This window comes from Triturus cristatus, chromosome 4_2, assembly GCF_964204655.1.
Source record: "Triturus cristatus chromosome 4_2, aTriCri1.1, whole genome shotgun sequence".
In the NCBI taxonomy this organism is placed as follows: domain Eukaryota; kingdom Metazoa; phylum Chordata; class Amphibia; order Caudata; family Salamandridae; genus Triturus; species Triturus cristatus.
Window position 1 is genome coordinate 417,795,574 of NC_140586.1, and position 13,329 is coordinate 417,808,902.

At 43.8% G+C, this 13,329-nt stretch overlaps 1 protein-coding gene across 1 annotated transcript in view; it reads left to right on the forward strand.

Moving 5' to 3' along the window:
• Window positions 1-1,577: 1,577 nt before the first annotated feature.
• SLC71A1 (solute carrier family 71 member 1) overlaps window positions 1,578-13,329 on the forward strand; it is a 332,367-nt gene continuing 320,615 nt past the window's right edge. Inside the window, exon 1 of the mRNA XM_085601886.1 lies at window positions 1,578-1,811. Coding sequence (XP_085458012.1) covers window positions 1,731-1,811 — 81 coding nt within the window. The 5' untranslated portion in view covers window positions 1,578-1,730. The remainder of the gene's footprint in view (window positions 1,812-13,329) is intronic.

The following is a 13,329-nucleotide window of genomic DNA, read 5'->3' on the forward strand; positions in this document are numbered from 1 at the left end:
CCTGCCTAGCGGCCCTGATATTCAATTTATTTTTTGATTTAATTGCTGCAAGAAGCTCCTTTTTTGATTTCCTGCAGGCACCATTATACCAGGGGTGGGTTTTCGGCACACACCTCTTGGCTCTGCCTACAGGGTAAAAGACATCTACCAGCACTGTAACTAGTTGTTTATGTGTTTCCAATACCTGTAGATGTCCGGTTGCAGCGGCCATCTGGGATATAAAGGGTATTACAGTTTGGTAGATTTTTGCAAGCTGTGGAGGTGACCCTGCCAGGTGGGGCCATTTCACCCTCATTCTATTATTAGTTAATACAAAGGGGGGCATTGCCATAGCAGATTTGGGCTCACAATTATTTAGTCCGAAGGACCCTGGCTTGAAAGTTAAGACCAGGGCATTATGAATATTTTTAAACAAAACAATTGATCTTAAGTTCATCCTTTGAGTGCGTGAAATCACATGCTGACTGGATGTGTACAACAAATGCTTAACACTGTCCTCTGATAAACCCTTACTGCTCGACCACACTACCACAAATAGAGAATAAGGTGCTATCTAACTTTACCTCTGCCTACCTTGGGGGTTCCACTGGACTCTATGTACACTATAACTCACTTTGGTATAGTATATACAGAGCTAGCTTCCTACATGGCCTCTCCGTCCAAATCAGCTGTAGCTTAGAGTGTAAGAAAACAGCAGTGAAGGGCCTGCATTGTGCCAGCAGAAGCATTTAGAAATGCCTGGGCTCCTGCTGGAAGTATAGTGTCACAAGAAGAGACGAGGTAAGCAGGGGCAACTGGAATGAGGCCATGTCTGGCTCCAAGGGCAGAGACCAAGCAGTAGCGACCCTAAAGGACAAGGCAGCAGGAGCACCAGCCAGTGGCGTAATATAGGCACCTGTAGCACCCGCGGTGTGTATGGGGGGGACTCCAAGGGCCCCATCAGCACAATACCCTGGCTGGAGAGCTCCTGATTGAGTCCGGAGGGGGCCCCTTCCACGTATCCGGCAGGGGGCCCCTCAAGTTTCGTTCCGCCACTGCTGTGGTAAAGTGCTCAGAGTCCAAAGGCCAGGAAAAATGAAGTCTGCAAAAACAGGTGGACTGAAGGCAAAAAGTTCGGAAGGGGGGTGTGGACCACCACAAGGATGGCAGGTCTAAAAAATAGGATTATAAATAACTATACGAATGGGGGCGTGGGAGGGTACGTACGAGAAATACAAATGCTACACTACAAATAAATATACTTTATGCGAAAAATACATGCTTGTGGACGTAAAGTCTGAGTAAGAAAGCTAAATTATCCCCCTAGTTGAAGTCACTCACTTCTACTATTTAAGCCCTCCCTCCTTCTGGAGCAAATCTTGGAGTGGTGTAAAATGTAGTACAAAGGCTCCCATTCCTAGGCGCGCTTTTATTCAGCTGGCCCTAAGTCGAGAGAGGCTGATTTGTGATTGTCACGTTTATTTCTTTGCCGCCTTCATTCAAGCCAGGACGAGACTGCAGCACACAGCCGGGAAAGACCTGTTTCCAAAGCGCACATCGCCAAAGGCGCCGGCCCGTCAGAATGCAGCACGCGTCACTTCCTCGCCAGGGTCACGTGGCCACAACAGCAGCAAGTTTGCCTGACGCTGCTAGTTGACGTCGGTCGGTGCTGGGACTCCGGGTTCAAGATGGCGGCGACGAGTGAATGAGCTGCGGGTGGCGGCTAGGGGGGTGGGGCGGAGGATGGTACAATGACCCAGGGCAAGAAGAAGAAGCGCGGCAACCGCAGCGTCATGCTGGCGAAGAAAATCATCATCAAAGATGGGGGCACGGTCAGTACGGGGACGAAAGAAATGGCACTGTCGTTCATGGTGGGTGGGTGGATGGATGTCGGGGAATGAAACAGGGATAATTAGCATTGACCTGGGGAGAAGGATGGGAGCAAAGAAGATTGAACTGAAACTTCTTACCTCTTTCCCTCTCTCCGAAGTGATCACATCATCTGAGCTTCCCGCTGTTAGAGCCGGCAGCTGTTGATAGGAACCAGCTGTCAAAGTACTGATACTGTAGTGGTGTGTCCATTCCAGGGCTGTGTTCGTACCCTGTAAAATAGCGTTTGAACTTTTGAGTCCAATGGCTGATTTGTAGTGTAATAAACGGAGCAGTTCTGATTACATTGAATCAGTTATGCCTCAAAGTGCTTGGTAAAAGGGCTTTATTCTTATAACATACGCACAGCGTTCAGCATAGGAGATATGCCCAGTGATACATCACTGGATACATTGACAGCACTCTGTGCGAGACTTTAACACTGATATGGTGCTCGTAGGTAGCTCGCTTTTAGCTGTTCCAGTTGTTAAAACCTATGTGCGTGCATATCGGGCCTACAACGAGAGCGATCACCTTTAACAGCTGGCATTGCCCCAGGCAGAATGGCTATAAGGTTGTTAAAACGTTCCATCTAATGGGGGCAGAATGCTCTAAGTTAAAAGGGTAGAAACAGACTAACAGTGGCTTCTTGGAGCAGAAGGTTTATACCAGCCTAATGGTCCATTGTCTTAAATGGCGCACTCAACATTGCAATGGTGTATTATACGTTATATAGCAGTTTGTGTATGTAATGCACATTAATGCAGTTGGCAGTACCGAAGATGGACGTCTGTATACATTTTCTTCGCTGAGTACATACATGGGCTTGCTCTGTAAAGTAAAAAGCTCTCAAGTTTACCAGTTCCGTGTGTATTATCTAGTCCTAGTTTTTTCTTTGTACTTTGAAGTTTATAGTCTTATTGACCATGTTACAAAATCATGAGAAGTTTGAGTGCAAAGAAAAATCCTGAACTGAATGAGCTTTTCACTTATGGAACTGGAAGAGTTTAACCCTCTGATGCAGAGTATATGCGATGTACTCTAACTTAATATACACAGAGTGCATGGTCTGCGAACGTGTTGTACTTTGTAACTGTACAGTTGTGAATACACTGCTATTGCGGTACATCTATGTAGGGTGCACAGGTTCCACTTAGCCAAATCTTAATTGGTTATAAAACGTCTTTGAATGTGTATATATTATCGTATCAAAGGAAGGATTCAAATAGGGGCCCAGTTTCCCTCGTGTGTGCGCTGTATAGTTTGTAAAGGCTAAGTTATGCAGACATTTTGGGTGCCTTATGCTCCGTGAGATTCTTTAGCATTTTCTGCTACTTCTCTGTTTTAATTTAGCAGATTTGGAAACTGTTTAATCGTTAATCTTTCTGACACCTGGGCTTCCTTTTCTAATGGTCTTTTAATAGCATTTCCTTTTCATTTCATATCTGGTACAATGGAGAATAAAACACGTTTAATATCTATAAATTCTGCGTCTCTTGGCTTACTGATAGTCTTCTTACTATTTTCGTGTCAGCCTGTATCTGCCTGTTCCATTTCCAGTGTGGACAATAGTAGATGCCCTGTTATATGTTCCTAACTTTATGGTGGTTTACCTTGCTTTTACTTTCGCTTAGGACAATCCTGAAAGTTGTGTATTGTTTTTCTTTTTGCTCTAAAGATGTTTAATATTGGTTTACAAAATAATAAAGGCATCTATTCTGTCGAGAATTACTTACGACTTTAAAGTCTGGTTCAGAGAATGTCACTTGACTTCACTACCATAACTGTATGTACAGTACTAAATAAAGATACTGACTGCACCGTAAATAGTTCAATTGCTTTATTACGTATATGCTGTATAACACACAAACGCTACATCTCTAAATGCCTGGCCTACATTTTTAACATGTTGTGAGTACACAGGCCGTGATCTGAAACAGTGCACCTTGCCTAGTACATAGACTGCATTGTTTAGTGCCCCGCCGCATGCTACTCTCGGATAGTTAGCGACTACGATAATACATTTCAGTTTTAAGCACCAATAATGATGAGTACTAGGGATCTGCCCAGTAATACACATTATGTGGCAAGTACACATGCTTAGTACACGTGTTGTGATCCGCATAGTATACTACGTTGTATAAAACACAGTTCACGATGCTGCCTGTAAGATGATGTACAGTATAAAGGAAAAGGACTGAACTCTAATTCACATGCTGTACTTTGTAATACATTGTACAATGTGAGCCACAAACATGCGTCATAAAACTCTGTTCTCAATACGTTGACGATGATTTAGTACACAGCTATACCACACAATACATATGGGCATCGCGCTAATACGGTGTACATTTGTGAGACCATGACCCATCTTCGTTAACACCCCCACAGTGCTGAGTGTTTGTCTGTTTCTTTAAGGGATTTCAGAGCCGGATGAGTTTGGTTGTCTTTGTGCTCTGTAGCCCTGCCTACATGTGCGTTACGTTGTATTATGCTGTATGGCACTAGATACATGCGGTACATTATACTTTACTACAGGAAGTGTGCAATTCTAGTTTGAACCTACATTTGCTATTCTCTGCAAAACGTTGTGCTATGCATTACTCCATTCAACGCTGACTAGATTGCTTGTAAACTGAACAGTGCTGAATATGTAATTCTCTCGGCGAAGTGTATAATGTTGGGTACAAGGGGGTTCCTGAGATTCTTGCTACACAGTGCAGTGCTACCAGTAGTATCTTTAACATGATTAATTATATAAAGTTTAATCTTAGATTAACTTTACTGCGCTGAATAAACGGCTCCCTTTACAGTACGCTGTACAGCGCCGAGTACCTGTGTGTTGCAAACAGGAACTAGGGGTGGTTATCTTCTGGGTGTCAGACATCATACTTGAGCTACTACAGCGTGTTCGAATCCAAATTTCACGAGATATGCGCATGTGAGTCGTAACATTTCGAGATCGGCACGTGCTGTCACACAGCTTATGATACATTGTGTTTTTAATATCTTCTTTGACTCTCAGTGCCGTAGTGTATCCAGGAATGGCCTTAAGCCGTGGCTGTCTATAATTATATGTGGTAGTAGCTCGGTTCTAGGGTGATAGACTGCTCTGTCATCATCCTACTTTTTAACATCTCCTCTCGGTGTTCTGAGGACCAAGTTGCTGTGACGCTATTGAAGTGCTTGTGCTCCTTTTTTTTTCTTGTGTTTTTTCTCTTGTTTCTTTCTCTGGTTTTGAAAGTCGAAACCTTGGAAGTTGTAAATACGGTTGAGATTAACCTTCAAGGGAATTCCATACAGCCATTAGAGGTGTAATTAAAGTAGTTGGAGAGTGAATTTAATTTTATGGCAACCGTTGCCTCGGAAATACGAAGGGGGAGTTCTTGGTAGCAGCTTTTAATAACCAGACTTATTCATGCTGTATGCAGGAGCTAAAAAGCTTTCACTTATGGATGTTAGCTGTGAGCTGTTGTATTCAATACAGTGCTGAGTATTGTATTGTATTACTGCATATATAAATATATTTATTTTTAGTAATTTGCAAAGCGCATGGTTACACCTCATTGGTGTCCCTGCGCTGAACCTGGGAGCTCGGAAGAAATATCAATTAGGTCTTTTCATCCCCTTATTTGCCTATCTTAAAATTGGATCGAGTTAAGAAACAGCCATGTTTATGGTTCTGTAGCTCTTTATATAGCTATGTAGGGGGCTGAAACGCTTGCCTACTACGAGTAGCATGCTACATCATATAGCGTGTGTGGTTGGAAGGATGCTGTCTTTGTGCGGTTATCATGTCCTGGGATGCAGCACGTAGCAGTCTGTTGGATGATGAAGTGTAAAAGACAGATGGGCAGTTTTATGGTTTCAGTTTGCTAGTAGTTTAGAACAGCTCTACGGGTCACTTTATGATATTTCTGTGCTTATCTTGTTACAGCGTTCGGTTGTCCAATCTGAGATTTTGTGTATAGTTGTGGTCCTGAGCTGACATGGTTGGAGAAAAAGAGAAGTGGAGAGATCTGTTTGGATGGACTTTTGTTATTTTTTTTTATCATCCCATATGAGTGTCTACGTGAGTTGTATGGAAGTGGTCCGATTATGTAACGATTTGGGACCTGCAGTGAGTGAACTATATTAAAGTCCTCCACAATCGTCGTGTAATTTGTGACAGATCTGTTCAATTATTCCATGCCTTTTAATTTGGTTATGTTTTGCTGTACAGTACTGGTGATGGACAACCCTCATAGCAGATATTTCTTACATGAATTTAATAGGTATAAGTTACAATTTATGGTAACCGCTGTAAATTGTGGTTTAAGTATTATTGTGGGCCATAACTGTTTTATATATGGAAGTACATAGATATATTTAAGGCCACAGCGAACCGTGGGTCTGCCATTTTTGCTTACCTGCATAGTGAAAGCAGTTCGCTGTTTGAGTTGTTTACAATTCGTGGGCTGTAAGATGAGGATTATGCTTGTGTACACAACTATATTCTTGGAGTACACACGCTACGCTCTGTGATACAACACATCAGAGTGCTTAAGCCTTCCAGTATACAAAGTAAGTCTGTTGGTACTATAATATAACTTGTTTCTCTAATCTAATATTAGAGCATCTTGCTCGTATTAGGCTTTACTGTACAGCACGGCTGTCCTTTATATAGTGCTTAGTGAAACTGCTTTATAATAGAAAATAGATCGGTTGAGGAATAAACAGTTTTCTGCAGTACACTGCGCACCTTTGAATATTTGCCTTATGCTATGTAATATTTTCCAGCACTAAGTGATCTGCCAAGTACTCCTACGCAAATCTGTCTTATTATAAGCGTAGCGCTAGGAATTGTACCCTTTCCTCCCACAACTTTTTCCTTGCCCACAGAAAGTAGATTTACTTTGTAAATAACTCTACTTAATGAGCAAATTCGCTTACTCTGTAATGTTATGCAGCTTTATATTTATACTGGTCTCTGTTATACAAAGAGATGGGTGAGTTAACAAATTAACAGTGAGAGCAGAGCCAGAGCTTAGCCAAGGGTCTTGCATGGATCTTACAGCCCATGCACCATCCGAGCTCTGACTATATCTGCTCTATAAATCCTACAACAAACATCTCGTAAAATATGGTTGTCTCATCAAAATTCAAAAAAGTGTATTTCTCTAACATGTGGAAGTTTTTACATGAATAAAGCACATTATAGCACTTCACTGAGAAGTATTTATAAAAATTGATAGTTTTGTATAACTGGTAGTGTGAACTTACATATTTGAAAGTGGTTTCATACGTGATAATAAAGAATTTTTTTTGATAAAATAGAGTATTTGCTTAAGATCGCACACATTTAAGCGAGAACCAGTGATTTATCCAGGGTTTCAAGTTTTTTTTTTTTACAAGTCATCCAGGAAATATGTCTCAATTTGTCTTTCCTTATACTAAGGCTATGTTTTGACCTCTTAGTTCATTTTCTGCAGTTTTTAGGTCTTGCCTGCGAATGCAGTGCATGCGCTGCATCGCCTCGGCGAGATCTATTGTCGTTGATTCTGTGTCCGGGGCCTGTGGAAGCAGGGTTGGTGTCCGCCCTGTCGGCATTAGGCCCCGCCCACCCTGCCTGCATATCTTGCGAGCGTTGCTGCTCGTTTACCGTTTGTCTATGGTCGCTTTCAGTTTCATGGCGAGCGAGGCTTTCTATGTATGCGGCTCGCTGTATTTACCTTAAAGTATTTTTTTTATACATGTAAAGCGCCCCAAGCTGTGCTGTCACTTAAATATGCTCCCCTTCCCCCGCTGCACACACGACGCGCAAAGCAGGCGCCGTGTTATTTTAAGAAATCTGCCGGCGCCATCGTTATTGTCCCAGGATCTGTGTCTGAAGGACAGAGCAGCCTGTGTGTGTTCGGAGGTGGTGGGACCGTGCATTCACAGCGTGTCTCGTTGCGGTGAGGACTTTTCACAAAGCTGGCAAGCATATGAAGACATTCTTTCACACTAAAAGTGGAATCATCATTCAGTCTTTCTTATGGATGGATTTGAACTCTCGGACATTTAAGTTAAATAACACTTTTCCAAGAACAAGAAGCCAGGTTTCACGCACATTCTCTTCAAATGCATCAGAAAAAAATTGACTTTCTTCATTTAGTTCCTCTTTGCAGCTTTAACTCGTCCATACCCTAACCGTGCTGCACATGCATTGATTCTTTTTGTTTGTGTGTATAGGCTTTCCTGTGTGTTTTTTGCAATGTGATTCAATGCCAGTCTTCCACCCGCCCAGAGCGCTGGTTCATTCCTCAAGCCACTCTGCAACGAATCTCAGGGGGCGGCAATTCACGAACTACCAAATAAGGGTTGCTACTTTATTTATTAAAAAAAAACTAAGCATTGTCAAGTACGTATTTATAGATGAATGGCACTCTACGCTGACAGCATAGAAATACGTCAGTGGCGAAGCAGTATGCTTCTCTGCAGGTGTTCCGAGGGATGTTCTAAAATGTCGGCAGAATTTCCAATTTAGTTTTGTATTTTTTATATCTGTCAAGAGGAAGTAGAGTTGCTCAGAGGGCCAAAAAAAAAAAACGAAACCCAAAATTGTTACTTTTAAAAGCACAGTGATGAGGCAGTGGGCGCTATACCTACCTTTATGCTAATTCCATTAAAGTAGCGATATTGCCTGGGCGCTGGCAGTGCACTTGAAGCTGCTTTACCAGCAAGGTAGTCTGTGTGTAGTGCTTCGCTGCAGTGTCCTCCTGGCACTGCAGTTTAGCTGGCAGTTGCCACACACTAGTTCTCCTGCTGAAGAACTTGCTTTCACACATTGTCAGGAGCCAGCCACTATAATCAACTTATTGCAATTACCACTAAGGTCGTATGTTGTTAGGCCCCTGGTAGTGCTGGATACAGCACAAATATTCATTACTTTGAGTTCCTCACTGTGCAGGATGAGAAATATGTTCCTGCTGAGTATCTACCTGCACTCTTCCTGTGAAAAACCAAAGAAACCGGCGAGCTGGACTGGGGAACCAAAACACAGCCCTGGGAAAACTCCCTTCCCTTCCTCTATGGATGTTGATTCACATATATGCTTGGGTAGGGACAGTAACATCACGTGCCCTTTTCACCCCGGCAGATGACATGACAGGAACTGACATCAAATTAACTTTGCCCCTGTTGACATCACAGAAGATTATCTTTGGCTCTTGGCATTACTGGAAGCAAAGTAAATGAAGTTAAAAGATCTGCAATAAGTGAGCATAAGAAAAGGGATACTGAAGTAGATACATGTGAATTTTATTTTAGTAATCAGAGGCTGTTTTCATAATATGCCAGGGCACAGTCCAATAAAGCCAGGAAAAAGAAACTTCATCGACCATAGGAACAGCCATCATAGGACATCATGTTCCTAAGTATTGCTTCAAACGCTCAGGCACATCCTCTCATATCCACCTATAACCATCATTTCCTAATCACAACAATGGTATGCCTAGCCACAATCATAATATGCAAAGCATGGCCTCATATGAAGATATACAGCCCCAAAGGCCAAGGCAGAACTACCATATAGTAAGGCAAACCAAGCCAATATATGCCCATGGCTAACCCCACATGCTTGTCTCGTAAGAGCATCGTCACAATTCAACAGAAGCTCTCTATGGGCAGTACACAAGTGCAGTCTCTCCTGATCAGAAGCAATCTATACACAGACTGAACAAACCCTGCATCACAAATTCAGACATATACACAGATTCCAATATTTTGCGCTTTTTCTGTCACAATTGCCCAGACATTTCTTCTGAGAAGAAGTTTAGTTGTTAAATAATTCATGTGACATATACCTAGCTAATGAATGATAACCATAATGGTTGTGTTTGATATACAGTAAACAAATTCCATATAGTCCCTGGAGTGTTTGATCTATTTCAGATTTTATAGGACAACCTCTGACCTTGTAACGGAATTATGTTATGTTATGTTATGTTATTTATTCATTTCTATAGCGCACGGCTACTCAAAAAGAGTGTCCCGGCGCTTTAATGGAGAAAGAGATAATACTGCAACATAAAAAACATAACACCGACTAAAACTAACAGAAGAATGGGCCAGAGATTCACGAAGAACCAGCTACTGAGTAAACAACCAAGTTTTAAGGCCTTTCCTAAAAGCTAATAGGCTGCTGGCTCCCCGCAGGGCCAGTGGTAAAGAGTTCCACAGCTGAGAAGCCAGCAATCCAAACGAGCGGCCTCCGAGGCGCGCTTTCTTTACCCGGGGGACAACAGCAAAATGCAGGGCTTCCGACCTCAGAGACCTGGTTGGATGGTAAAAAACCAGTCTCTTTTGGAGGTACTTGGCTCCCTCCTTATGAAGAGCTTTATAGGCCAAGGTCAGCGCCTTAAAAGCGATCCTCTTGCGAATAGGAAGCCAGTGTAAAGTTGCCAGCAGGCCCGAGGCCCTGGATCGCCTGCTAAGGCCAAAAATTGCCCTTGCAGCGGCATTCTGTACCACTTGAAGCCGCTGCAACAAGTACTCCGGGAGGCCCAGGTAGAGAGCGTTGGAATAATCCAACCTGGACCCGATCAGAGCCTGGACAGTCAGCGTCCTGTGTTCCACGGATAACAGAGGAAGAAACCTCCGCAGCATCCTGAGGATGCCAAAGCAAATGCCCGACACCCCCAGGATCTGGGATTTCAAGGTAAGCCTGTTATCCATCTTCACCCCCAGATTCTTAGCAACCTGAGAGGAACAGGACGGAGGGAACATATCCCGTGGCCACCAGGTCTGCCAGTCTGGTTCTGTATCACACCCAAAGAAAAGTACTTCGGACTTGTCGGAATTGCACTTAAGGCTGTTTAGATGGAACCAATGAAAAACAGCCCCAAGGCAATCCCGAATGCTCTCCCCATCAAAGTCGCCTCCTCTCTTACAAGAGAAGAGGAGCTGGGTGTCGTCCGCATAGGATACGATCTGGGCACCATGCGACTCCACCAACGCCGCCAATGGGGTCATAATGATGTTAAAGAGGGTCGGGCTTAAAATAGAGCCCTGAGGGACCCCGACTCCCAGAGGCGGCATCACGGCGGAGTCCGGCGGGGCCCAGATCGACTGCCGGCGGCCGGCTAGACTAGCGAGAAGACCAACATGGGGAACGGTGTCGAATGCCGCCGACAGATCTAACATCACCAGCATGACTTTGCCCCCGGAGTCCAGAACCCCTTTAATGGTTTCCGAGACCTCCAGGAGCGCAGTCTCAGTACTGTGATGGGGACGAAAGCCCGATTGGGTGGCGTGCAGGATCCCATTAGATTCAAGAAAGTTGGAAAGCACGCCTTGGACGTGCTTTTCCAGAATCTTCGTAAGGGCCGGCAGCAAAGAGATAGGCCTATAATTAACCGGGGCCTTCGGATCCAAACCAGATTTTTTAAGCAATGGAATCACCATCGCCTGCTTCCAGGACTGCGGGACCACACCAAGCCTCAGCGAAAGATTTAAAAGCGGATTAGCCAACGGGTTGATCACCTCCGCCACTTTCGCCAAAAATTTGGCAGGGCATGGGTCAAGAGGAGAACCCGATTTTAAATTGCCCATAAGAGCCAGGGAGTCCGGAGCAGAGATGGAGGGAAACACACTCAACGTCGCCCCTGGCCCGGCCTGTGGCAGTATGGTGATGTCAGATTCAGTCTGGCCGGCAGACACTGGTGCCAGGAATGACTCCTGAATGCGTAGGATCTTGCTCGTAAAAAAATCAGCAAGGTCCGTGGCCCAGGTGCCAGATGGTTTTTGGTCCGAGGCGTTAGACCAAGATGAGGTGAATTCTCTCACAATAGAGAAAATCTCTTTGCAAGAGTTTGAAGCCGCATCGATTCTCCTGGCTAAATAAGCTTTTATATTATATTTAGATTAACATTGTAGTGTTTGTAGTTATCATAAAAACATGGGCCCAATGTGGCCTGCCTGGAGCTGTGTTGGACACATCCATCTGTACCAAATATGTTAGCCAAGGTTGCAGCACATACCACAAACCAAGTTACTTCTTGGAACTTTATTAATCGGTGTTATTCAAAGAACACATTTAATTATTTTTAAAATCTGTGCGTACTTGGATGCTACTTGCTTGTTTGAACCTTGTGCACGTAACACCACTGTCACCTGCACGAACGTTGCTTCATTCACTATTGTACCCCTAACCTGTCAAAATACAACAACGTTTTTGACATTTTCTTGAAGAAAGCTGGAACAGTACTACCAGGCAATTGCCACACATGTTTAATGCATCGTTCCTTTCAGACTATTTAAAAAAAAAAAGTATTTATTAATTTTTAAACATCATATCCAAATGGTGTACAAGAGTCCTGAATAGGCACTGTAGCATTTCATGTAACTTCAGCAGTCCAGTTCATACAAGAACTACGACAATGTAAGCGAGGGATAACAAAGTAAAAGCATACAAAAGAATGGCGCGAGTCGTAGCAGCGAAATGCAGGGACATTTTAAGTCGCTGCTATGTGCCCTGCCCACCAGAAGAGTAGATAGGAAAGTATAACGATAAAACCAATACTACAACTAAAGTAACTACTGATTGGAGGTAACATGGGGTGGAGTGTATCCGAGGTGAGAGTGTGTAGGAGAATTGTAGTTTGTATCGGTGACATGTGGTCATCGGGGTGAGCGGGCGGTGGGGTGAAGAAAAGAAGGGTAAGGCGCAAGGGCCTTGCGATGACATGTAGGGGTGTTGCGTTGGTAGCATGTTGTTAAATCAGGAGTGTTGTTTGCTATCTGCACCACTCACCATGTCTCCACATCTAGTAGCGCTCTAGGAAGGATGTGGCCTAATGGCGAGAGCGGTCGACCTCAAAGCTGTGGAACCGGGTTCAAGTCTGGCGGGACGCTCAACATCCTGTGATTCTGGGCAAATCACTTAATCTCCCCCGCCTAAGAAAATGAATGTGTCCTTCTGCAACACAACTGGTGCTCACGTAAAGCGCTCTGATGCCTTCAGGTCGAGTTCTCGCTATATAAAAACTTCAACAACAACAAGCATTTGCAATGCAATAGGTCTCGCATTTATGCAAGTTTAAGCTATTGGCATTGTAAATAACAATGCCTTTTTATTTATGTTTCAAAAACCAAAAGATAAATAAAAGCCATCGTCATTTACAATGCCAATAGCTGAAACTCGCGTAAATGCGAGACCTGTTGCATTGCAAATGCTTGTTAAATACAGCACTAACTCGACCCGAAGGATGAGCACTTTATGAGCACCGGTCAAATGCATTGTTTATAGGTGTTGGGGAATTTAGTGATCTTCCCAGAATCACAGGCTATTGAGCCAACGCTGAGACTCAAACTGGTTCCCCAGTCGACAGCTCTTACAGTAATGCACATCTTGGGCAGACGGAGGAAGGAAGGCTGAAGTCATAAGAAAGCTCGGCTCGATATGGGTTCAAGGATCCAACAATACCTGGAGCTGAACCTGCCTTCCGTATTGAACCTGGC